The 25,965-nt window shown below is 44.9% G+C and overlaps 4 protein-coding genes across 4 annotated transcripts; all 4 read left to right on the top strand.

Annotated features, from left to right (window-relative positions):
• Positions 1-908: 908 nt before the first annotated feature.
• LOC138433654 (interferon beta-2-like) lies at positions 909-1,469 on the top strand. The gene has a single exon (XM_069576678.1). The coding sequence runs from the start codon at positions 909-911 to the stop codon at positions 1,467-1,469; it is 561 nt and encodes a 186-aa protein (XP_069432779.1).
• Positions 1,470-5,816: 4,347 nt separating this feature from the next.
• Positions 5,817-12,387, top strand: LOC138432381 (interferon alpha-2-like). Its single transcript, XM_069573728.1, has 2 exons — positions 5,817-6,017; positions 11,755-12,387. The coding sequence occupies exons 1-2, from the start codon at positions 5,817-5,819 to the stop codon at positions 12,385-12,387; spliced, it is 834 nt and encodes a 277-aa protein (XP_069429829.1).
• Positions 12,388-17,957: 5,570 nt separating this feature from the next.
• On the top strand, positions 17,958-19,350 carry LOC138433653 (interferon beta-2-like). Its single transcript, XM_069576677.1, has one exon. The coding sequence runs from the start codon at positions 18,790-18,792 to the stop codon at positions 19,348-19,350; it is 561 nt and encodes a 186-aa protein (XP_069432778.1). The 5' UTR covers positions 17,958-18,789.
• A 3,727-nt stretch (positions 19,351-23,077) lies between these two features.
• On the top strand, positions 23,078-23,389 carry LOC138432380 (interferon tau-11-like). The gene has a single exon (XM_069573727.1). The coding sequence runs from the start codon at positions 23,078-23,080 to the stop codon at positions 23,387-23,389; it is 312 nt and encodes a 103-aa protein (XP_069429828.1).
• Positions 23,390-25,965: the final 2,576 nt, after the last annotated feature.

Below are 25,965 nucleotides of genomic sequence, written 5' to 3'. Positions count from 1 at the left end.
GAAAGGGTAAAAATTACAGGAACATTTATTCAATTCTTTCAAACTAAATTATGAAAATCCCTAAGAATCCTATCTCAGAGATATTCTTTCATTATGAGGAAAAGTTCATGTACAAGCAGTTCCAAAGGTACAAAGTGAGGAGCAAAGAATTTTCCTGCTTGCTGCATCCTTACCCTAGCGTACAAAATCAGATATTTAGATTATTTGAAGTATCTACAAAATAAATATGCATCGGGCCTCAGCAATTGTCACAAAGGATCCCTATAAGAGGAATCATGGACTTTAATGCATGGTCTGTGTAACATTCATTTGCCTGCATAGAGATATTCCTTAATCTTTACTTTTTAGTTATATCTGGAATAGTTTGAGATTGTCAATAAAGCAATAGATTTTGGCTGATAAAGTTATGCAATATCTTGCTGCTTATGGCTGAGGCCTACAAAATATTTCATCAACTTAGCTTATATCATTCTATTTTAGATATAAAAATATATTTTTTCTAAAATTATAAACTCTTAGAAATAAAGACACTTTCACAGAATCTAATAATATGAAAAAACAAAGACAAAGATCTTTTCCCAATGAAAGAAACCTGCTGTAATTCAAATTGACTAAGCTATTTTTTTTAGCATTTAGCAATTCACTGAAAATCTACAGAAACATTAGAAATTCTTCCAGACTGTATGAAAAGCTAGGAGCTTAAAAGAACAAGAGTTTTAAAGGTAACTGATCATTTAAATGACACAGGGGAAAAAAAAGGAGACATGAAACTGGGAAATTCCTCTCAGGAGAGCCATCCTGTATAGGTAGCCCACACTCAAGGAGGAAGGACATTCACTCTGCAAACACTTGAAGACTCAGCTTCAGCACCTACTAGCAGAACAGGCAGACCTGGGCCTGATTTCACCATGACCTACCGGTGCCTCCTCCAGATGGTTCTCCTGCTGTGTCTTTCCACCACAGCTCTTTGCAGGAGCTACAGCTTGCTTCAATTCCAACAAGAGCGGAGCCTTGAGGTGTGTCAGAACCTCTTGTGGCAGTTACCTTCAACTCCTCAACATTGCCTGGAGGCCAGGATGGACTTCCAGGTCCCCGAGGAGATGATGCAAGAACAGCAGTTCCGGAAGGAAGATGCCGTATTGGTCATGTATGAGATGCTCCAGCAGATCTTCAATATTCTCACCAGAGACTTCTCCAGCACTGGCTGGTCTGACGCCATCATTGAGCACCTCCGTGAGGAACTCTATGGGCAGATGAATCGTCTGGAGCCAATCCAGAAGGAAATAATGCAGAAGCAAAACTCCACTATGGGAGACACGACCGATCTTCACCTGCAGAAATATTACTTCAACCACAGGCAGTACCTCAAGTCCAAGGAATACAACAGGTGTGCCTGGACAGTCGTGCAAATGCAATTGCTCAGGAACTTTTCTTTCCTGAAGAGCCTAACAGGTTACCTCCGTGACTGAACATCTCCCACCTGTGGCTCTGGGAAGGGACAATGTGACTTTGAGGTGAGCCTCTTCAGCAGCAGAGGCTCTTGAAGTAAATGACAATGCAATGCACTGATTTCAATGGACAGTTAAAGACTAAGCTGTTTTTAAATTGATTTATGCATTATTTATTTATTTAAACTTTTATATGAGAAATAAACTATGAAACAAAAGTCAACGTTGCAGTTTCAATGTCAACTTGATTTTTGTGACAACACATATTAAAAATTGCAGAGTACCTTGGAGACATTCATTGCAAAACAAGCCTGCAGAGTAGTAGCGTTTCTGGCCCCTGCCTTTGAGGAATTTAAAATACAAGGAAGCCCTGTGGGATGTCCGAGTTATATGCATGCTCTCCATGTATCCACACAGTCTACCCATGCTTGTCTTGTTCACATCTTTAAATGTACCAGACAGCTCATGCCGGAGGGCCCCTCTATATGATGTGGGGCTTTTGTCCTCTCTTTTCTTTTTCAGTTGGGGGAAAATGTACACCACTTTACATTTGAGAGTCTTACAAAGTAAGCCTTCTTAAGCCAATAAAATTTGGCAAATTCCACCTAATTTATAAAATCCTTACTAAAGTAAATGAAAAATTCTGACCTTCTAACTGTCCTCAGTTGCTTGTACACTCCAACCATTATTTCCAACAAGGTAGTCCTCAGAGGTTTCAGGAACATGAGTCAAAAATTACTTAAGACTGTCTTGCGAGTCGTTAGAAATTGTCAAACATGCTAATTCACTCAATTAAAAATAAGTGAAAAGTCATCTAGAAAACATTTAGTTTACATCCATGAAAGATAGAAAAGTAAAACGATATTAAATACTTGTTTTAGTACACAGAAAATATAGTTTAAATAAAGTTTAATAAAATGCTAGTGTTATATACAAAATATATTTTAATATTCTATGCTTAATAGTTAAAATATCTTCTATCAACTTATTACAAAATTGGAAACGTGAAATATTTCATTTAAAATAAGTATATAGTTCAATATAAAATTAATTCAAAAAAATAAAGTGCTGCGCTTTTTAAAATATTCCTAGTTTTCAGCTATTCAACACTTACTCCCCACACTTCAAGGCCGAATCCTTGAAAGACCCTGAAAATTCCAGAGCATTCCAGGGGCGCACACTTCTTTGGTCCCTGACCCAGGTGGTGGCCGCGCTCCTTCTCACCCCCAGAAAGTCCCCCAAACCGTCCCATGCTTGTCTCCTGGCCACCGCTGACTTCTCCTCTGGCTGCAACGCACTCCCAGGGTCCCATGGCCAGTCCCATCGCCTTGGCTGTTTCTCACGTTGTCCAAAATGGCTCTAAGCCTATAGCCTCACTGACTCCCCCTGGCCCCGTTTTGTGCTCAAGGTCCTCCCATCGTCCCATCTCTCACAGTCTCACCCCCACCGCCCGGTTTAACTCTGTCCACACCGCGGTGCCACCGCCCCAAGCCGATTGTCTCATCACCTGTGCTCGCTTTCACTTTGCCCGCAAAGCCGTCCCGTCAACTCGAAGCCAAAAGCCTCAGCGCTGCCACCGTGTTTCATTGTGTGCCCAACGCCTTTCCATCCTGCCTCAGCGAATAGTCTCGTCGCCACTTCCAGGGTCCCCTGTGTGGACCACACCCATCCATCGTCCGGTGGTCTCATCCCTCCGCAGGGTTTGACTTTGTCTCAAAGCTGTCCAATCGTCCCAAGACCAGTACTTTTTCGCCACCGTCCGGTTTCACTTTGTCCGCAACGCGGACTCCTCGTCTCAGAGCCAAGCCGGGCTCCCCTGTGTGAGAAACGCCCTCCCATCGCCCCACAGCCAATGGTCTCATCGCTCCCGCTGTGCTTCGCTTTCAGCGCAAAGCCCTCCCATCGTCCCACAGCGAATAATCTTGGCCACCGAGGCATCTCAAGTGAGGCAACGCCGCCCCCAGTGCCCCACAGCCTCTCGTCTTGTCGGGAAGTCAGCTTTCACTCTGTCCGCAACACTTTCCAACCGTCTTATCTGCAACAGCCTCACCCACTCCCCACCCCCGCCGGATTTCACGTGTTGCAGGACTCTGTCCAAGCGTCCTGTCGCCAATATTCTCATCGCCTCCGCTGTTCTATACTTGTCGCAAGCCCTCTGACTTCTCAGCGCAAACATGGATAGTTTCATCGCCATGCCAGGGTCCTCCTTTGTCCGGAACGCCGTCCGACGGTCCCATCGGCCAAGGTCTCATCTCCCCTGCCGGGCTGAAATGCACTCTGTTTGCAACGCCTTCCCATCGTGCCATAGGGAATGCTCTGCAAGCCACCGCCGAATTCTCTCTTTTTCTGCGATGTTCTGACATGGTCTCATCGCCCATAGGCATCGTCCCAAAGCCAATAGTCTCAAAGCTGTCTATCTCAACGCCCCTGCTGGCTTTCGTTTTGTCCCCAACGCTATCTATCCTCTGAAAACCAAGACTCCTTGCCACCGCCGACTTCCCCTTTTTGCCCAACGACCTCCCATGGTCCCAGCGCCTATAGGCTCATCGGCAAAGCGGTGTTTCACTTCAGCTCCAAGGACATCGCCCAAGGTCTCATCCCACCGCCCTGATTCACTTTGTGGATAACGCCTTCCTCTCTTGCCATAGGGAAGAGTCTCCTGGCCAGCGCCAGGCTCCCCTACATGAGCAACGCCCTCGCATAGTCCCCGTAGACAAATGTCTCATCGCCGATGCTGGCTTTCACTTTGTCCGCAACGCCGTCCACTCTTCTCAGAGCCACCACCACTTTCCCCTTTATGCCCAACGTCCGCCCGTGGTCCCATCGCCTGTAGGCTCACGGCCGCCTCCGGTTTCCCCTTTGTGCACCACATCGCTGTCCTGCCTTCCCATCGCCAAGAATCCCATCTCCCCCGCGGTGGTTCACTTTTCCTCAAAGCTGTCCCATACGCAGATCACCCAAGGCCTCATCCCCACAGCCCGGTTTAAATTGGACCTCAACTCTTGCCATTGTCCCAGGGCAAATAGGCTCATCGCCACCGCCGGGTATCGCCCCGTAGCTAATCCTGTCATTGTAGCCACTGTGTTTCATTTTGTTCCAAACTCCCTCCCATAGTCCCACAGCGAATAGTCTCGGCTCCACCGCGAAATTCGACCGTCCATTCCGGCCCTCACTACGCCCCCCAATCGTGGTAAAGACAATAGTCTCATCGCGGCCACTGTGTTCCACTTGGTGCCGAACGCTCTGCCATCATCCCACAGCAGAGCGCCTCCTAGCCACCGCGGGATTCGACCGTGTGAGCAACGCCCCAGCAGGTCCCACAGCGAATAGTCTCTGAGCCGCCGCGCTCCGTGTGCGCAACGCCCACTCCCCCGTGTTTCACCTGGTGCACGACCCCCTCCCATCCTTCCTCAGCTTATCCTCTTTAAGCCAACGCGGGATTCCAAGATGTTCGCCACGCTCCCTCCCACCCCCCATCAATTGCGGCACAGCTGGTTGTCTCATCCCAGACACTGGGTTTCACTAGGTCAGCAACGGCCCATATGAGCCGGCACCAGGAGTGTCTTGCTCACCCTCTAGTTTCACTTTGGGCACAAGGCTCTCCATCCTCTCATCGCCAATAATCCCATCACCGCTGCTGGTCCCTTTGAGCTGTGGGTTCCCTCGCGCCTGAAGGGAGCGCCAATCTGTAAAATCAGCCTCATCTCGCTCGAACCCCTACCTTGGGGGTTCTGTTCCTCAAACATGGTCAGTTCCGGTTGACATCTGGAAAGAAAGCCCACTATTCATGCGATCTTTCCGGAAATGCAAGATTCTGGCTCCTGACTCAGGACAGGGGAAACCAGACCTTTTCCACAAAAGGGCTAATGATATGCGCACCCTTGAATTAGTGCTCCTGTTAAAAGCTCTGTGGAACCTTTGCGTCCTGTCTCTCCAGCAGCCACACGAGAGTCAACTGAAAACTCTCCCACGATTGCGATTCGAAAGCAAAAACGACGGATACACAGCTTTCGCGCTCTCGCGCTCGCCTGGAGAAGCAGGCGGTCTGCGGGTCCATCTCAGGGCTCTTTCTCATCGTTTCGCGGTGCTCGCGCGCCCCCTGCCGGCCGTCTGCAGAAGCACTGACATTCTCTATGGCCCACATCCACTTGCTGGTGGAAGGAGCTGCTGCATCCCTGCTTGCTCTCTTCGCTGGAACGAGCCTGGGATCCACTGCTAGAAACACAGGGAAATCTTCAAACTCCTGAAATAGATGCAAAGGATCCGCTCTCAGTCGCGCCTAAAGGACAGAGCCGACTTCAGATCTCCTCGGAAAAGAGAGATGATCACTCCAGTGCAGATGACTCAGGGCCCCTGAACCACTATCTGATGCTCCAGCAGAGCTTTCAACTCTTCACCACGGAGGACAGCCGTGCTACTCTGCAGCCCGGATCAGAGCCTGAAACAACTGGAAGGAGATGGAAGGAGACAATCTGTGCTGTTCTCACGGGACTTCCTGCCCGGGAGTATTTCCATGGCATCCATCTCTACCTCAGGGAGCTGGAATACAGCCACTTTGCCTGGGAGGCTGTCAGAGTGGAAGTGAAAAGTGCCTTTCCCTCATGTACGAATCCTGAAAGAAATGGCAACGATAAGGGTGTTTATATTTGTAACACTCGCTAATGAATTCCATTATTGTTTGCTTCCTGTTCCAAAGTGATTGCAGCTCATACTTCCTCAGCCACTGAAAACTGGAATGAAAATCATGATTTTTCAGAAGCAGCTGTGGACAGCAGAGCAGAATGTCTTTTCTTGTATAAAGATCTTTTGATCATCATTGGAAAGATCTCTTGATGTCTGTGGGGCTGGTATTTTCTCTACTCAGTGTTCAGAGTTTCTTTCTCATGGACAGGTTTCTAGGATCCTCTGTTCTTCAATATATTTCTCAGTTAAGTCTAGGTGCTATAGAGATAAAGAATAAACTGTGCAGATTTTCACCATAATAGAAATGTATGTTTCCTTCTCTGAAGAGCACAATGCAGGCCTTCCGGATGAGGTGAATCTTCTGGTTTGCTTGCATTCAAAGGGTAATTCAGGGACATGGGTACCTTCTGTTCTGTGGCTTTTGCCATCATCAATATGTGACTCCAAGTTTGTCTGTGGTACTTGGATCTAGTACACATGGCACTAAAGGGATGAAGTCTGGTAGCTCACAGGGGATGCTTCGAAGCGCCAGGACTATGCAGGGTGAGAGCACTTCCTCTCATGTTCCATGGCCTGGATTTATCCTCATGGGAATCTCAGTGCAAGCAAGCTGGGAAACTATTGGGTGATGAATGGATAAAGAGATAAGTTCAGAGTGCTGACTTTCAAAAATGCCCAACACGAAAGTTGAAAGTTAGTGTCTGGGGGGCAAAATGAGGACTGCAGCCCAGGAGACAGCACCTCAGATAGCTCTGAGAACCTGTTCCAAAGACACACAGAGGGATATGTGTGATTTTGGTGAAGGGGCAATACGTGCAATCAGGTGCCTAGTTTTTGTGGAAGTTTTCTGCCAGTATCGTGAAGGTTTCTTGGAGTCACAAGAAGCAGTCGTCAGTCACCATGAAGGGTTTCCATGCTTTTCTAGATGTGAGGAGATAGAAGAACAATTGAGTTAAAATGGGCTCCTGAAAATAGCTCACCTTCTGAAGACTTGTTCTGCCAGTTTTCCCTGCACACAGAATGCCTCACTTCTGCTTTCCACCCGAGATTCCTTTCCAGGGGTGTTGAAACGCAGCAGCTGCAAGAGCACATGATTTAATCCTTGTAAGGAGATGGCAAGTGCCAATGGCACGTGCTAGTTTGTACTTGACAGGGCATGAGGCCAGGTTTCACGTTTGCACTATTTGTTCAAATGAAGTTCTGGTAGGGGTCGAGGGGAACAAGGATTGTTCTTGCTTGCACACACTTCCTTAAAATACAGTCTGACCCAAATGCTTTTCTCCAAGTTCAGCTTTGGGGAGATGACAAGAATGCCTGTCACAGTTCACAGTATCGTCAGCTGTTTGGAAGAAACGTCCAAGCTGATCCCCGAAGGCGTTGCCTGCAGGGAAATATCCACAGTGTAGACACATTACAGGCTGTTTCCTTACTACCTGAGGGAGACAAGAAAAGAATAATCAGGCAGTTCCTTTCAACTACTTGAGGATGATTGAAGAAAACGTGGTGGAGTGAGTCTTCCATCTGGGTCCAGGCCCAAGAGCCTCATCCTGATCTCCTACATATTGGAAATGGAAAGTTGAAGACAGTCTTCCTAATAATGATCTTCAAAAAATAACTCACACATGCTGTGTGCGAGGACAAAAAAACAAAAGCAAATTTTTGTATCCACAAAGAGTTAAGCGATAAATTTAATCGCAACTGATGAAACACTATATAAAACATTTGACACATTACTCTGCTTAGTCTATTAATACCACTAATAGTCAGTTAATTCGCCTTGCTGTTATCCTGCTGATGAGGTAACATTTATGGTTCTGGAAAATAAATAGTACAAGATAAGATAGTAATTCAATAAACATTTGCTGTTCACCCTATTATGTTAAAGTAGCAGCACACATGTGTATACTTATTTAATATATATTGTACAAGTGTGTGTGTTTATATATGTGTATATATTTTTGTTCAGTCGCTTAGTTGTATCTGACTGTCTGTGACCCCATGAACTGTAGCATGCCAGGCATGCCCGTACTTCACTATCTCCCAAGTTTGCTCAAACTCATGTCCGTTGAGTCAGTAATGCCAATCTCATCCTCCGTTGCCCCCTTCTCCTCCTGCCCTCAATCTTCCACAGCATCAGGGTCATTTTCAAAGGGTCGGTTTCTTCTCAGAAGGTGGCCAAAGTATTAGAGCTTCAGCTTCAGCATCAGTCCTTTCAATGCGTATTCAGGGTTGATGTCCTTTAGGATTGACTGGTTTGAGCTCCCTGCAGTCCAAGGGACTCTCAAAGACTCTTCTTCAGGACCACAATTCAAAAACATCAATTCTTCGGCGCGCACTTTCTTAATGATGCAAATCGCATCCGTACATGACCACTGGGAAAACCATAGCCTCGACTAGACGGCCCCTTGTTGGCAACGTGGCATCTCTGCTGTCTAGCATGCGGTCTAGGTTTCTCACATAATCTCTTCCAGGAGAAGAGCCTTTAATTTTGTGGCTGCAGGCACCATCCGTGGTAAGTTTGGACCCCAAGAAAATGAAATCTGACAGGGTTGCCACTTTTTCCCCATTTATTTGCCATGAAGTGATAGCACTGTTATGCCATGATCTTTGTTTTTTGAATGTTGATGCAACTATATATGCATATGTACATGTATTTTTTTTGCGGGGTCTGGTTTAGCTGTGCCTCAAATTGGTTCTCTAAAAAGGTGGTTAAGTTAGGTCAGGGAAACAATAGTTCTTACAGAGATTCTGTTTTACATGATGGCTGAAGATTTTCAAAATTTGAATTTTTGAAATTGCTATTATAATGGAAAATTTATTTATTGAGATTGGCATATTCATTCCAAAGAATCCTCTCTGTTTTGTTTTCCATGCATACAATCTGAATTGTGATACACAGAATGAAATATTCTAAATACAAAAGAAATGTTTCAACAATTAGAACATTTAAATAGAATTTGGGACTACAACATTTCCATCTTTAATCCTGATGCTTTTCTAAGTTCAAATTAATAAAATAAAGTTTAACCACTACTCCTGTCCAAGTGTTCAAGTGATTAGAATCTGCCTTTCTTAGCCCAGACCATTGTCCTTGCCATGTCCAAGCAACCCACTTTGTTTTAGGTACTTTTATACAGTTTTCATATTGCTGCCTCTTCTTTGTCATTTGTATTTCAGTTTGTAAAAGCTGTGCTAATGCCCCTACAATCTTTTCTATTTCCACTTTGAGGTTTATTGCAAAAGCAGGAACAGAAAACAGACATGAATAGAACAGTTAATGTATTTCCTCTGTGATTTTTCAAGAGATCAAAACTTTCCACTCACTGAACATTCCTAGAAAATAATAGTAAGCCATGAATGAAGAAGTAATGCACCTAGGTAAAGAGAAAGTAAATGATGTAGTTGAAAAACGTACAGTGACATCTCTGCCAAATGACAAAATATCACTTAACTACACAAACAGGGATGCAGAGCTCTACAGATGACAGATTTCAGAGCAGCTTATGTGACACTGTTTAGCTGCAGACAGAGCCAAGGAGGGTGGCAGGCTCTTAGGCACAGTGTTGCCTAAAAGGATAGTGGACCGCTCTGCTAACTCCCAGTATCTATTTATTTATCTTTATTTGTATCTTTATTTGTCTGTTTACATTTCTCACTCTTTGTGGAGGTTATGGGATTCTGAGAATATAGACCCATTAACTCACCCTGAAGAGAGACTTCGGTACAGACTGGACGGTCACCCTATTCATGTGTGAGAGGTCAGCTGTTCCCTGGAAGCTACTAGATGTAGTGTTTGGACAGCACATCATGTTCACACAGAGATGAGATTAGATGTAATAATGTTGACCAGTGAGCTGAGCATTAAGGGAAGGGAGGCAGGTCATCTCAGGGAAATTCTATCCAGTTTCCATAAATGGACGTGTGAATTTTCTGCCTCGTGGGAACAGTTAACAGATACTGAATGCTTATATGTCCAAGCATTGTCAGAAGTACGTTACATCATACAACCTTCAGAAAAATCCAGTGAAACTTCTGTGATGATCAGTTCCATTTAAGAGGAGAAACCGTAGTGCCGCAGGTCACACAGGCAGTGCAGGCTGGAGCTGTGACATCAACCCAGGGATCTTGCCCCATGTCCACTGTCTCATGCACTGGACCGAGCTGTCTGCTCTGACAATGTGCTTCCTATTTTAGAGGAACACTTAGTAAGGTCTTCCTTTCCAATTCCTATTCTTCATTATCACAAAAGTGCCATTCTCTCGTTCCAGGGACGATACAATCATTAGACGAAAGCTGAGTACACAGTTCCCTTTGCACCTGATAAGTTCCAATCGTTAAGTGTTATTTTGTTGAGCTCTACAGAGGAGCCTGGAAGATTATGGCAACTAAACAACAACTCTGAGAGTCTCGGTCTCCACCTGAGATAATATTTTGAGAAATTATCCATAAAGTTGAAAAATCCATTTAAATTTCTCTTACTCTCTTTGTTTTCAGAAGATTCTCATTTTCTGAAACAGTCTTCAAATACTAGGTCTACTCAAACTTTGGTGTGGATAGTTCTCTTAGAACTACTTCTGGGACAGAGTTGAAACTCCAATACTTCGGCCGCCTGATGGGAAGAGCCCACTCACTGGAAAAGACCCTGATGCTGGGAAAGATTGAGGGCAGGACGAGAAGGGATCAACAGAGGATAAGATGATTCGATCGCTTTGGATCAACTCAATGAACATGAATTTTAACGAACTCTGAGAGATAGAGAAGGACAGGGAAGCCTGGCGTGCTGTAGTCCATGGGATCAAAGAGAGTCAGACATGCCTTAGTGACAAACAACAATGGGACAGAAACCCCTTTGTGCACTTCCTCTGGGACAGACACCTTCCTGGATTCTCCACATGTGCCATTACTACCTTTAGGGGGCTTACAATCTCTCAGGGCAGTCAAATGTTGCATAATTAGATGGATTATATAGTTCACTTTCCAGTGAAATATTTAAGGGGATAAGATTATCTGACTATCACACAAAGACTGAAGCAAAGTATCCTGTGAAATATTGCAGTGGTAGAGGAGAAAGAAATAAACACAGGCAAACATGAGTTGTTTAGGACAACCAGCACCTTAAAAAGTGCCTTGTGGATTATAGTTGCAAAATAACTCACTTTTAACAAATGATATCAGTGATATTGTTCCCTATAATGTCTCCAGGGAGCTTAAGGCCTACTCAGGTGATATCGTAAAGGTACATACACAACCGAAACCTTTTAAAGAAGGGAGAAAAGGGTAAATGAGGGACAAATGAGAAAAATCAAAAGCTTCTCTCATAAGCTCTTTTCAGACTAAACATTTCTTGGTGACCTGGAAAAGCCACATTTGTATGAATATTTCTTCCTTCCCCGACTTTGACCAGGCTCTTCTCCCAGGAACAAATAAGGAGGTGTGAAAAGCATAATATACGGCTGTGTAGATATCAACCACAGCGGCACGCATGATTTGATGTTCCCCACCTAGGCACTCATGGCAAAAGTTAGCACTTTTATTGATTTCATTAGAAAGAGTAGAAAAAGAAAGGAAAGGGAAAAATGGAAAAACCCAGGAAATGAAAGTTTCTCGACTCACTCTTTAAGAGCCACTCATCACCCCAAGCACTCAGAACTTGCCTAGACCTCCCCTGCAGGCAGTCCTGCAAGCCCCCAGCATCGCAGTGGCCCTCCCCATCTCTGTGCTGCTGGCCCTGGGGATGCTCTGCTCCAGCCCCACGTGCTCCCTGGGCTGTGAGCTGCCTGCCAGCCGCAGCAATCTGGAAAGCTTCACACGTTCGAATCAGATGGAGAGAGTGCCCACTGTGTCCTGTCTGAGGGACAGGACTGATTTCAGATTTCCTCAGACCCTGGTGCACGGGACCAGGCCTGAGAAGACAGAAGCCACAGCTGTTGTGCATGAGTTGCTCCAGCAGACCTTCCAGCTCTTCAGCACCACGGGCTCTTCTGCAGGTCGAAACGAGAGCCTCCTGGACAGACTCCTCGTGGGACTTGATCAGCAGCTGGAGGACCTGGACGCGTGTCTGAGGGAGGGAAGGACCCTGGAACAGTCACCTCTAGGCAGTGAGAACTCCCGATTGGCTGTGAAGAGTTACTTCCAGCGAATCAGTGTGTATTTCAAAGAGAAAGAATACAGCCGCTGTGCCTGGGAGGTTGTCAGCGTGGAAATCAGAAGGTGCTTGGTCTTTGCCAACAAGCTCATCAGAAAACTCAGGATATAAAAATGACATTGATTCTGAAAACAGTGCATCTGGTCAGCTAAATGGCTATTTTCTAAGAATCAGTGCAACCTTTAACTCTATTTTTGTGTCAGATGAAACATAAATAATAGCTAATATATGGGATTATTTAAATGTTTGTTAAATGTTTTGTAACTGTGCAAAACAGATTTAAGAATCCATTTTCCATGTCTTAAAAACCTGTAATATTTATTTAAATTATAGGAAATACTTAGGCTGTGCATAGCATTTAAACATTTATCTTTCATAAAATATTTGCTTTGTACTATATTTTGTATAAGGCTACTCTTGCTTTTCAGTAGAGAAAATAAAAGTAATTTGAAAAAAGCAAATTGACTTGCACACACCATTGAGTAAAATCTAACCCAAAGCCTGATCCTAGAAGATAAACCTGTACTGAAGTCACCTGAATAAAGAGGGAATGGGGTCACCTACCCTGGGTCATAGAAGGAACAAGGGACAATGTGAGGAGGGACTGAATGTGATTCTTGAGACATAGACTAGAGGTGGGAGGGAGATGAGTGGAGAAAAGGCCAGGTCATGGACTCAGGTGCCAGCTTGGGGCCTGTGAGAACCGGAGCGCCTTCAAGGGTTAGTGGAGAGCCACATACATCATGTGGGGAAGGAAATGGTACCCCACTCCAGTGTTCTTGCCTGGAGAATCCCAGTGACAGTGGAGACTAGTGGGCTGCCGTCTATGGAGTAGCACACAGTCGGACACGACTGAAGCGACTTAGCAGCAGCTGTAGCAGCACATACATCATGGGAGGTCAATCTGCATATGTGGAATCTAGGATCCTGGAGTAGGATGAGGAAGGGAGAGTAATTTTTCTACACTTGGCCATTCCTGAGAAAAGAGTCTTCCTGAACTGTTCAAATGGAGGCAAGAAGAACAAGGCAGGCTGGGGACTGCAGAGACAGCTAAGAGAGGCCATGTGGAACCAGTAGCTACCATGATAAATGTGACTCTAAAGAAGTAAAAGGGTTTCTTGAGCTTATTTATATATCTTAAACACGCATGTCATCGCTAAACTTTTAAATAAATCATACAAAGGAATGCCTACCCTTGACTTCTAGGAAGATGCACTCGAATACTATACTGTTAACAATTTAATGGGTATCCTTCTAGATATTTTCATATGTAGTTAATAAATCTATACATATGGACATACTAATGTATATCACATAAATATCAATTTTTCATATACTTCAGCTTCTCATTTATTTATATTCTTAGCAAATAGGTCTTTGGGATTTTTCTTCATTAGTACATAAATATAGATTGCCTAAGTATAAATTGCTGCATTATGTCTTAACTGCAAAACTAAGATAATCATAAAAGCTTATCTTGAAAGTGTGCTAAGATTAATTGCCTTAATTTATAGCACATGCTCAGCATGGTACCAGACACTTCCCAAGTGCTCCTTATGTATTAACTCTTTTATTTGAATCTGGTTAGAAGATTATTTCCTGAGGTTCTGGGTCTGTGGTCTGGAAGATGAGGCAGTTCCCAGAGAGCTGTTCTGAGACAGATTGCTGCAGCTCACCCACCACACAGTGAGGGGAGAACTAGCCATTCACTGGGATGAGGAGGCCAAGCCTGTTGCAACAATCCCCAGAGTTCTAGACAGAAACATTCCTATGTGGCACACAGGCCAGCTGTCTACAAGGACTCACCCCCACCCTCACTGGATTCTTGGTTCTCCTGGACTTTAGGAGCTCAGAGAATCAGTCAGGAAGACACAGGCGTCTGGCAGGCAGTCAGGAGGATCCTCTGCTCTGAGCACTCAACTCAGCCAGGAGGCCAGGCCAGAGGGGATTCCCAGGCTGGATCCTGAAATCCCTTTTGGCAGCCTGCATTTAGTTTCCTTTTCACTTGTTGCATCAACTTCCTTGCTATTTTTGCCTTCTGGGGTTCATGACGCAATCTCTGAGGATGTAACAAAATTCAAGGTACTTGTTGGTTTTGAGTATGTAGATGGCTTTGCTTTGGGCTGTTTCACTTTAAGGAAGATTCAGAAACTGCCTCAGAGACAGGAAACTAACCCAGAACCCACACAGTGGGACTTGCTCATGTGTCAGCAGAGGGGGGCCTCTAAGGCTTGTTCAGCAGCTGCAGCCAATATGTTGTCCCTTTTAACCATTTTCTCAACCTTGAGGGGCCTGACTCACTGCACCCCTGATAGTGATTCTGAGAATTAAAGTCCAGCTCAGAGAACGGCCTGGGATCTGAAGTAAATGCAGGCTTGATGCAGACGGGCATGTTCTGAAAGGGCCAGTCTGAGTGTCCAGCAGCAGTGGGTCCTGGCAGGAAACAGTGAAAACAAGGCTTGCCCTGTTCCTGCCTGTTCCTGGGCCATCGACCCTCTGATGGGAGCATTCTGAGAGTGACAGGGGTGCAGAGTGTGGGATCTTCTGGTTGGGTATGTTCTGGAGGAGTTAGAAGAGCTAGGCATAGAGGCCTTCAGCCAAGTACCTAGTTCCAGCTGCATCCTGATTGAGCTAGAAAAAAATCGCACAATGAGTCTATCCAAGGCCTGTCACAAGATGTCCAGGCTGTGAGAAAGGGCAAGAGAGGACTGCAACCAGGAGCACTTACATCTCTGTGCACATTGTCCCTCTCCACACCAGGTGGGAGGCCTGAGGAGGGGCTCTGGGCCCACCAGCTGTTGGCTGTGAGCACAGGGCAACGCCAACCTGGGCACAGTCAGCCTCAGGTGCTGAGAGGGCGAGAGCGAGGCCACAGCTGGAAGGTGGGAAGACACGCTCTTCTCTCAAGCTGGAGACAGACTTTCCATTGTGGTCCTGAAGCTTCACAGGAGCTCTCTAGGTTGCTGAGCCAAATGTCTCCAGTTTAGGTTGGCCTATTTTTAAATGCTGTATATATTTATACAAATGGTTTGTGTTTTCTTTTGAACTGAGTTTCTCTTACTCACTACTATGTTTGTGCATTTATTGTGCTTCTTATATCTTATTAACAACCCTATCATAAGCATAGATAACAACTTATCTATTTATGCCATTTTAAGGGATTTTATGTCATTTGGTGTTTAGTACTGTTATAAATAGTGCTGGTATACATGTTCTTTACTCACATCCTGATGCATAATGACTTGATTTTTTTCCCAGGGTGATTGCTGGAGTTACTAGATCATAGGCTATGCATATTTCAACTATGCTACAAAATGTTTTGTAAAGTACAAATTTATACAACAGATAACAGTTGCTCTATATGATCATCACCCTTGACACATTCAGTCCTTTAAAATTTTTATTTGCAGACAATATACTGCTGCTGCTGCTAAGTCACTTCAGTCGTGTCCGACTTTGTGTGACCCCAGAGACGGCAGCCCACCAGGCTCCCCCACCCCTGGGATTCTGCAGGCAAGAACACTGGAGTGGGTTGCCATTTCCTTCTCCAATGCATGAAAGTGAAAAGTGAAAGTGAAGTCACTCAGTCCTGTCTGACTCTTCAGGACCCCATGGACTGCAGCCTACCAGGCTCCTCTATCCATGGGATTTTGCAGACAATATACATTTATTTAAAAATTTGAAAATCCAACCAAATACTTTTAGATATAGTGTTTGTAAAGTTAGCCAGATTAAAAACCAAAATTATTTCAATACGTTTGTGTATGAAAATGCAAGGAAAACCCAGTCCATTAAAAAGTAAAAATGTAATGAAAAAACTGTTTCATTCATTCTTGCAACAACAGTAAATAATAAATATGTTGGGAAAAAACCCTCAGAAAGAATGTGAAAAATATGTAATCAAGCCAGTAGCAAAACTTTATTGAGAGCCATTTTTAAAAATAGTCCAATAAATTGGCAGCATTTGCTTCTTTTGTTTATGAAGTGGTTAAGAAACATTTGCTAACTATTTGCTCACTAAATGACAGTGTGAGCCTCAGTAGGAGGTGGCCTTGGCAGTCTCCTATTATAGACTCTGTATTCCCTTCTCAAGGATGCTGACCACCTCATCACATGTTCACATGTCTTTCACTCACTCAGAAGAATTAGTTGGGAAAGTTGCTTAATCCTTATTGATGATCAAGATGAAAAAAAAGACAATCTCAATGTAACAGAGAAAGCTTCGATTCTTCATTAGTTTCTGGCCATCGAATTTTAATCAAATTTCAATTATACACTTGTACTTAGAGGCCAAAAGTGAAGGTAATTGGGCCTGTCAATGCTACATTGAAAAGGATTAAAGTCTAGGGCTTCCCTGGTGGGCCAGTGGTTAAGAACCACCTGCCAGTGCAGGGGACCTGGGTCCCAGCCCCGCTCAGGGAGGATGACATGTGCTGAGAGGCCCCTGCGCCTGTGCACCACAACTACTGAGCTGGGCCCTGGAGTCTGTGCTCTGCAGCAGGAGAGAGCTCTGTAGGGAGAAGCCTGAGCAGCTCAGCCAGAGAGCAGCCCATGCTTGCTCCAACTGGAGAAAGCCCGCCTGCTGCCACAAAGAGCCAGTCCAGTCATAAACTGATTAATTAAAAATTAGTCTACACTTTATGAAGAGCTCCTAATGCCTCTCCCTCCCCCGGCCCCCTCCCACACACACTCTGGTTGTAGCAACTTTTTATTTAGTTTCTTATTTTTGGTTCTGAGACTTGTGGGATCTTACTTCTCTGACCAGGCATGGAACTCGGGCCTCCTGCCCTGAAAGCATAGAGTCCCACCCACTAGATCTCCAGGGAATTCCCAGATCTCCTTCGTTTTTTACCTAATTTTTTTTTTTCTCTTCTGGGATGTCATTTAGGATGCCCCATTACCTGTAATTGCCACGTTTTCTCAGGCACCTCTGGTATGACAGTTTCTCAGTAGTAGACATTTTATATTATTGTCAATGGTATCATCTTTAAATGTCATTTTGCAAGTTTTAATTGCTCATATAAAAAGAAGTGGTTGAATTTTAGTGTTGATCTTGTTTTCCTATTGCTCCCTCCATCTTGAGCTGTGTTGGTCACCGTGGAGCCGACAGCCCCATGTGGCCAGCTGAGCGCTTGACTAGTCCAGCCTGAGCTGTACTGTGACTAACAGCATGTACTGTCTTTTGAAGGCACTATGAAAAAGAAGAAAGTAACTATCTCACTACTAATATTGTATTGCTTTATGTTGAAATGATAACATTTAGATATATTGTTAAATAAAATATACTGTTAAAATTAACCTTTCTTTTTACTCTTTTGATGTGGCCTCCAGAGAAATTTAAATTGCACATTCATATAAAAAGAAGTGGCCATTTTTAATTTCCTAGCTGCAGTTGCTATCTGCACTGATTTTGGAGCCGAAGCAAAGAAAGTCTGTCACTGTTTCCATTGTTTCCCCATCTATTTACCATGAAGTGATAATGAGTTTGAACAAACTCCGGGAGGTACTGAAGGACAGGGAAGCCTGGCATTCTGCATCCCACGGGGTCACAAAAAGTCGGACCCGATTTAGTGACTGATAGACAACAACAAGGTTGATAAAGTTATGTGATGTCTTGCTCCTTATGGCTAAGGCCTCCAAAACAATTCAGAACAACTTAGTTTAACAACATTCTATTTTGTTTTTTATATACATTTCTTTTAATTAAATATTTTTAGTTTTAATTCAATGATAATTGCTTTACAATATTGTGTTGGTTTCTGCCATACAGCAACATGAATCAGCCACAGGTATACATATCTCCCCTCCCTCTGGAACCTCTCCCACCCCTCTAGGAACATCACTCTATTTTAGAGAGAAAAAAATAGGTGCCTTTTAAAAAATCATAAACTGCATGTATTATATTTAAATCATACGTATATCATGTGATTATTGTTCATCAACTTAGTTTAATATTATTCTCTTTCAGATAGAAAAAAAATGGTATCTTTTTAAAAATCATTAACTGCAAGTATTATTGTTTGGTAATAGCAGATTTGATAATGAAACCTAATTCTTATGAAAAAGAAAACTCTTACAAACAAGGCCTCCTCTCCAAAAATGTCATACTATGAAAAGAAAAAAAAGAAAAATATTTTCAAAATGAAAGAATCCTATAACAATCTAGTTCAAAATATTTGGCTTATATTTTTCTTTAACATTCAGCAATTCAGAGAAACTTTAAATAATGTTAGAAATTCTCAGGTTCTATATCTTTTTTCCCCATGGTATATATAAATTAAAATAGCAAGGGGCTTAACGAAAGCGTTTTAGAGGCAACTAATAATTCAAATGACATGGGAAAACTGAAAGGGAGACCTGAAAGTGGGAAATTCCTCTCAAATAGAAAGAATGGAGAGCCACCCTGTATAAGTAGCCCACACTCAAGGAGGAAGGACACTCACTCTGCAAACTCTTGAAGACTCAGCTTCAGCACCTACTAGCAGAACAGGCAGCCCTGGGCCTGATTTCACCATGACCTACCGGTGCCTCCTCCAGATGGTTCTCCTGCTGTGTCTCTCCACCACAGCTCTTTGCAGGAGCTACAGCTTGCTTCGATTCCAACAAGGGCGGAGCCTTGAGGTGTGTCAGAACCTCCTGTGGCAGTTACCTTCAACTCCTCAACATTGCCTCGAGTTCAGGATGGACTTCCAGATGCCTGAGGAGATGAAGCAAGCACAGCAGTTCCGGAAGGAAGATGCCGTATTGGTCATGTATGAGATGCTCCAGCACATCTTCAATATTCTCACCAGAGACTTCTCCAGCACTGGCTGGTCTGACACCATCATTGAGCACCTCCGTGAGGAACTCTATGGGCAGATGAATCGTCTGGAGCCAATCCAGAAGGAAATAATGCAGAAGCAAACCTCCACTATGGGAGACACGACCGATCTTCACCTGCGGAAATATTACTTCAACCTCGGGCAGTACCTGAAGGCCAAGGAGCACAACAGGTGTGCCTGGACAGTCGTGCAAGTGCAATTGCTCAGGAACTTTTCTTTCCTGAAGAGCCTAACAGGTTACCTCCGTGACTGAACATCTCCCACCTGTGGCTCTGGGAAGGGACAATGTGACTTTGAGGTGAGACTCTTCAGCAGCCGAGGCTCTTGAAGTAACTGACATGCAAGGCACTGATTTCAATGGACAGTTAAAGACTAACCTATTTTTAAATTGATTTATGCACTATTTATTTAAACTTTTATATGAGAAATAAATTATTTATGAAACAAAAGTCAATGTGGCAGTTTCAATGTCAACTTGATTTTCGTGACAACACAGATTAAAAATTGCAGAGCACCTTGGAGACATTCATTGCAAAACAAGCCTGCAGAGTAGTCGAGTTTCTGGCCCCTGCCTTTGAGGAATTTAAACTACAAGGAAGCTGTGTGGGATGTCCGAGTTATATGCACGCTCTCCATGTATCCACACAGTCTACATGCTCTTGTCTTGTTCACTCGTTTAAATATACCATATAGCTCATGCCGGAGGGCCTCTCTATATGATGTGAGGGTTTCTTCCTCTCTTTTTTTTTTTTCCACTGGGGTAAACTGTACACCACCTTATATTTGAGAGTCTTACAAAATAAGTCTTCTTTAAACCAATAAAATTTGGGGAAATTTTACTCTATTTATCAAATTCTTAGTAAAGTAAATGAAAAATTCTGACCTTCTAAATGTCCTCAGTTGCTCGTACACTCCAACCCTTATTTCCAACAACGTAATCCTCAGAAAGAGGTTTCAGGAACGTGAGTCGAAAATTACTTAAGACTGTCTTGGGGGTCATTAGAAATTGTCAAACATGCTAATTCACTCAATTAAAAATAAGAGAAAAGCCATCTTGAAAATATTAAGTTTATATTCATGAAAGATAGAAAAGTAAAACGATATTAAATACTTGTTTTAGTACACAGAAAATATAGTTTAAATAAAGTTTAATAAAATGCTACTGTTATATACTAAATATATTTTAATATTCTATGCTTAATATTTAAAATACCTTCCATAAATTTATTATAAAATTGGAAACGTGAGATATTTCTTTTAAATAAGTATACAATTCAATATAAAATTAATTCAAAAAATAAAGTGCTGTGCTTTTAAAAATATTACTAGTTTTCCGCTATTCAATACTTACTTCCCAACTACAAGGCCGAATCCTTGAGAGACCCTGAAAATTCCAGAGCATTCCAGGGCGCACACTTCTTTGGTCCCTGACCCAGGTGGTGGCCGCGTTCCTCCTCAGCCCCAGAAAGTCCCCCAAACCGTCCCATGCTTGTTTGTGTCCTGGCCACCGCTGACTTCTCCTCTGGCTGAAACGCGCTCCCAGGGTCCCATGGCCAGTCTCATCGCCTTGGCTGTTTCTCACGTTGTCCAAAATGGCTCTAAGCCTATAGCCTCACTGACTCCCCCTGGCTCCGCCTGGTGCTCAAGGTCCTCCCATCGTCCCATCTCTCACAGTCTCACCCCCACCGCCGGGTTTAACTCTGTCCACACCGCGGTGCCACCGCCCCAAGCCGCTTGTCTCATCACCTGTGCTCGCTTTCACTTGGTCCGCGAAGCCGTCCCATCAACTCGAAGCCAAAAGCCTCAGCGCTGCCACCGTGTTTCATTGTGTGCCCAACGCCTTTCCATCCTGCCTCAGCGAATAGTCTCGTCGCCACTTCCAGGGTCCCCTGTGTGGACCACACCCATCGATCGTCCGGTGGTCTCATCCCTCCGCGGGGTTTAACTTTGTCTCAGAGCTGTCCATAGTCCCACCACCAGCAGTTTTCCGCCACCGTCCGGTTTCACTTTGTCCGCAACGCGGACTCCTCGTCTCAAAGCCAAGCAGGGTTCCCCTGTGTGAGAAACGCCCTCCCATCACCCCATAGCCAATAGTCTGCGATGTTCTGACAAGGTCTTCCCAAAGCCAATAGTCTCAAAGCTGTCTATCTCAACCCCCACGCTGGCTTTCATTTTGTCCGCAACTGCTATGTATCCGCTGAAAACCAAGACTCCTTGCCACCGCCGACTTCCCCTTTTTGCCCAACGACCTCCCATGGTCCCTGCGCCTATAGGCTCATCGGCAAAGCGGTGTTTCAATTCAACCCCAAGGACATCGCCCAAGGTCTCATCCCACCGCCCTATTTCACTTTGTCCATAACGCCCTCCCATCGTGCCATAGGGAAGAGTCTCCTGGCCAGCGCCAGGCTCCCCTAAGTGACCAACGCCCTCGCATAGTTCCCGTAACAAATGGCTCATCGCCGATGCTGGCTTTCACTTTGTTCGCAGCGCCGTCCACTCTTCTCAGAGCCACCACCACTTTCCCCTTTATGCCCAACGTCCGCCCGTGGTCCCATCGCCTGTAGGCTCCTGGCCGCCGCCGGTTTCCCCTTTGTGCACCACATCGCTGTCCTGCCTTCCCATCGCCAAGAATCCCATCCCCCCCGCGGTGGTTCACTTTTCCTCCAAGCTGCCCGGTACTCAGATCACCCAAGGCCTCATCCCCACCGCCGAGTTTAAATTTCACCTCAACTCTTGCCATTGTCCCATAGCAAATGGGCTCATCGCCACCGCCGGGTACCGCCCCATAGCCGATATTGTCATTGAGGCCCCTGTGTTTCATTTTGTTCTGAACTCCCTCCCATAGTCCCACAACGAATAGTCTCGGCTCCACCGCGGGATTCGACCGTCCATCCTGGCCCCTATTCCGCCCCCCAATCGCGGTAAAGCCAACAGTCTCATCGCGGCCACTGTGTTCCCGTTTGTGCCAAACGCTCTGCCATCGACCCACAGCAGAGCGCCTCCTAGCCACCGCGGGATTCGACCGTGTGAGCAACGCCCCAGCAGGTCCCACAGAGAATAGTCTCTGAGCCGCCGCGCTCCGTGTGCGCAACGCCCACTGCCCCGTGTTTCACCTGGTGCACGACCCCCTCCCATCCTTCTGCAGCTTATCCTCTTTAAGCCAACGCGGGATTCATGCGTGATCGCCACGCTCCCCTCCCATCCCCCATCAACGCGGCACAGCTGGTTGTCTCCTCCCGAATACCGTGTTTCACTAGGTCAGCAACAGCCCATATGAGTCGGCAGCCAGTAGTGTCTTGCTCACCCTCTAGTTTCACTTTAGGACTCAGCGCTGTCCATCCTCGCATCGCCAATAATCCCATCACCGCTGCGGGTCCCTTTCTCTGAGCTGCGGGTTCCGGAAGTGAGCCCCAATCTGTAAAATCAGCCTCATCTCGCTCAGAAACCCCACCTTGGGGGTTCTTTTCCTCTAACACGGCCAGTTCGAGTTGACATGTGGAAGAAAGCCCACTACTCAGGGGATCTTTCCGAAAAGGCAATATTCTCTCTCCCTACTCAGGACAGCGGAAACCAGGCTTTTTCCACGTAAGAGCTAATGATATGCGCACCCTTGAATCAGTGCTCCTATTAAAAGCTCTGTGGAACCTTTGCGTCCTGTCTCTCCAGCAGCCCCACGAGAGTCAACTGTAAACTCTCCTACGACTGCGATTCGAAAGCAAAAACGATGGATCCACAGCGTGCGCGCTCTCGCGGTCGCCTGGAGAAGCAGGCGGTCTGCGGGTCCATCTCCTCGCTCTTTCTCACCGTTCGCGGTGCTCGCGCGCCCCCTGCCGGCCGTCTGCAGAAGCACTGACATTCTCTATGGCCCACATCCACTTGCTGGTGGAAGGAGCTGCTGCATCCCAGCTTGCTCTCTTCGCTGGAACGAGCCTGGGATCCACCGCCAGAAACACAAGGATATCTTCAAACACCTGAAATAGATGCAAAGGATCCGCTCTCAGTCGCGCCTAAAGGACAAAGCCGACTTCAGATTTCCTTGGAAAAGAGAGATGATCACTCCAGTGCAGATGACTCAGGGCCCCTGCAACCACTATCTGATGCTCCAGCAGAGCTTTCAACTCTTCACCACGGAGGACAGCCGTGCTACCCTGCAGCCAGGATCAGAGCCTGAAACAACTGGAGCCGATGGAAGGAGACAGTCTGTGCTGTTCTCATTGGGACTTCCTGCCCGGAAGTATTTCCAGGGCATCCATCTCTACCTCAGGGAGCTGGAATACAGCCACTTTGCCTGAGAGGCTGTCAGAGTGGAAATGAAAAGTGCCTTTCCCTCATGTACAAATCTTCAAAGAAATGGCAACAATAAGGGTGTTTATATTTGTAACATTCGCTAATGGATTCCATGATTGTTTGCTGCCTGTTCCAAAGCGATTGCAACTCATACTTCCTCAGGCACTGAAAACTAAAATAAAAATCATGATTTTTCAGAAGCAGGTTGTGGACAGCAGAGCAGAATGTCTTTTCTTGGATAAAGATCTTGTGATCATCATTGAAAAGATCTCTTGATGTCTGCGGGGGGGTATTTTCTATACTCAGAATTCAGAGTTTCTTTCCCATGGACAGGTTTCCAGAATCCTCTGTTCTTAAATATCTTTCTCAGTTAAGTCTAGGTGCTATAGAGATAAAGAATAAACTGTGTGGATTTTCATCATCATAGAAAGTTGTCTTTCCTTCTCTGAGGAGCACAATGCAGGCCTTCCGGATGAGGTGAATCTTCTGGTTTGCTTGCATTCAAAGGGTAATTCAGGGACATGGGTACCTTCTGTTCTGTGGCTTTTTCCATCATCAATATGTGACACGTTTGTCTGTGGTACTTGGATCTAGTACAGGTGGCAGTAAAGGGATGAAGTCTGGTGACTCACAGGGGATGCTTCGAAGCGCCAGGACTATACAGGGTGAGAGCACTTCCTCTCATGTTCCATGGCCTGGATTTATCCTCATGGGAATCACACTGCAAGCAAGTTGGGAAACTATTGGGTGATGAATGGATGAAGAGATAAGTTCAGGGTGCTGACTTTCAAAAATGCACAACACGAAAGTTGCAGGTTAAGTGTTCGGGGGGCAAAATGAGGACTGCAGTCCAGGAGACAGCACCTCAGATAGCACTGAGAAGCTGTTCCAAAGACACACAGAGGGATATATGTGATTTTGGTGAAGGGGCAATACATGCAATCATGTGCCTATTTTTTTGTGGAAGTTTTATAACAGTGTCGTGGAGGTTTTTTGGAGTCACAAGATCAGTTGTCACCATGAAGGGTTTCCATGCTTTTCTAGATATGAGGAGATAGACGAACCATTGAGTTAAAATAGGCTCCTGAAAACAGCTCACCTTCTGAAGACTTGTTCTGCCAGTTTTCCCTGAACACAGCCTCCCTCACTTCTGCTTTCCACCCGAGATTCCTTTCCAGGGTTGTTGAAAATCAGCAGCTGCAAGAGCACATGATTTAATTCTTGTAGGGAGATGGCAAGTGCCAATGGCACATGCTAGTTTGTACTTGACAGGGCATGAGGCCAGGTTTCACGTTTGCACTATTTGTTCAAATGAAGGTCTGGTAGGGGTCGAGGGGAACAAGGATTGTTCTTGCTTGCACACACTTCCTTAAAATACAGTCTGACCCAAATGCTTTTTCTCCAAGTTCAGCTTTGGGGAGAATGACAAGAATGCCTGTCATAGTTCACAGTATCATCAGCTGTTTGAAAGAAACTTCCAAGCTGATCCCCGGAGGCATTGCCTGCAGGGAAATATCCACAGGGTAGACACATTACAGGCTGTTTCCTTACTACCTGAGGGAGACAAGAAAAGAATAATCAGGCAGTTCCTTGCAACTAGGTGAGGATGACTGAAGAAAAAGTGATGAGTGAGTCTTCCATTTGGGTCCAGGCCCAAGAGCCTCATCCTGATCTTCTACATACTGCAAATGGAAAGTTGAAGACAGTCTTCCTAATAATGATCTTCAAAAAACAACTCACACATGCTGTGTGCGAGGACAAAAAAACAAAAACAAGTTTTTGTATCCACAAAGAGTTAAGCGATAAATTTAACCGCAATTGATGAAACACTATATAAAATATTTGACACATTACTCTGCTTAGTCTATTAATACCACAAATAGTCACTGAATTAGTCTTGCTGTTATCCTGCTGATGAGGTAACATTTATGGTGCAGGAAAATAAATAATATAGGATAAGACAGCAATTCAAGTAAACATTTGCTGTTCACCCTTTTATGTTAAAGTAGCAACACACGTGTGTACTTATTTAACATATATTGTAATACATATTGTGTGTGTTTATATATGTGTATATATTTTTGTTCAGTCGCTTAGTTATATCCGACTGTCTGTGACCCCATGAACTGCAGCATGCCAGGCTTCCCTGTCTTTCACTATCTCCCAAGTTTGCTCAAACTCATGTCCATTGAGTCAGTGATGCCAAGCAACCATCTCATCCTCTGTTGCCCCCTTCTTCACCTGCCCTCAATCTTCCACAGCATCAGGGTCATTTTCAAAGGGTCAGTTTCTTCTCAGAAGGTGGTCAAATTATTAGAGCTTCAGCTTTAGCACCAGTCCTTTCAATGCATATTCAGGGTTGATGTCCTTTAGGAGTGACTGGTTTGATCTCCTTGCAGTCCAAGGGACTCTCAAGACTCTTCCTTAGTACCACAGTTCAAAAACTCAATTCTTCGGCGCTCAGCTTTCTTTATGGTCCAAATCACATCCATACATGACTACTAGAAAAACCATAACTTTGACTACATGAAGTTTTGTTGGCAACATGGTATCTCTGCTTTTTAACACACTGTATATTTCT

Source organism: Ovis canadensis, chromosome 2 (assembly GCF_042477335.2).
Source record: "Ovis canadensis isolate MfBH-ARS-UI-01 breed Bighorn chromosome 2, ARS-UI_OviCan_v2, whole genome shotgun sequence".
Lineage (NCBI taxonomy): Eukaryota > Metazoa > Chordata > Mammalia > Artiodactyla > Bovidae > Ovis > Ovis canadensis.
Note: the sequence above shows the minus strand (reverse complement) of the source record. Positions and strands in the feature narration are given on the sequence as shown.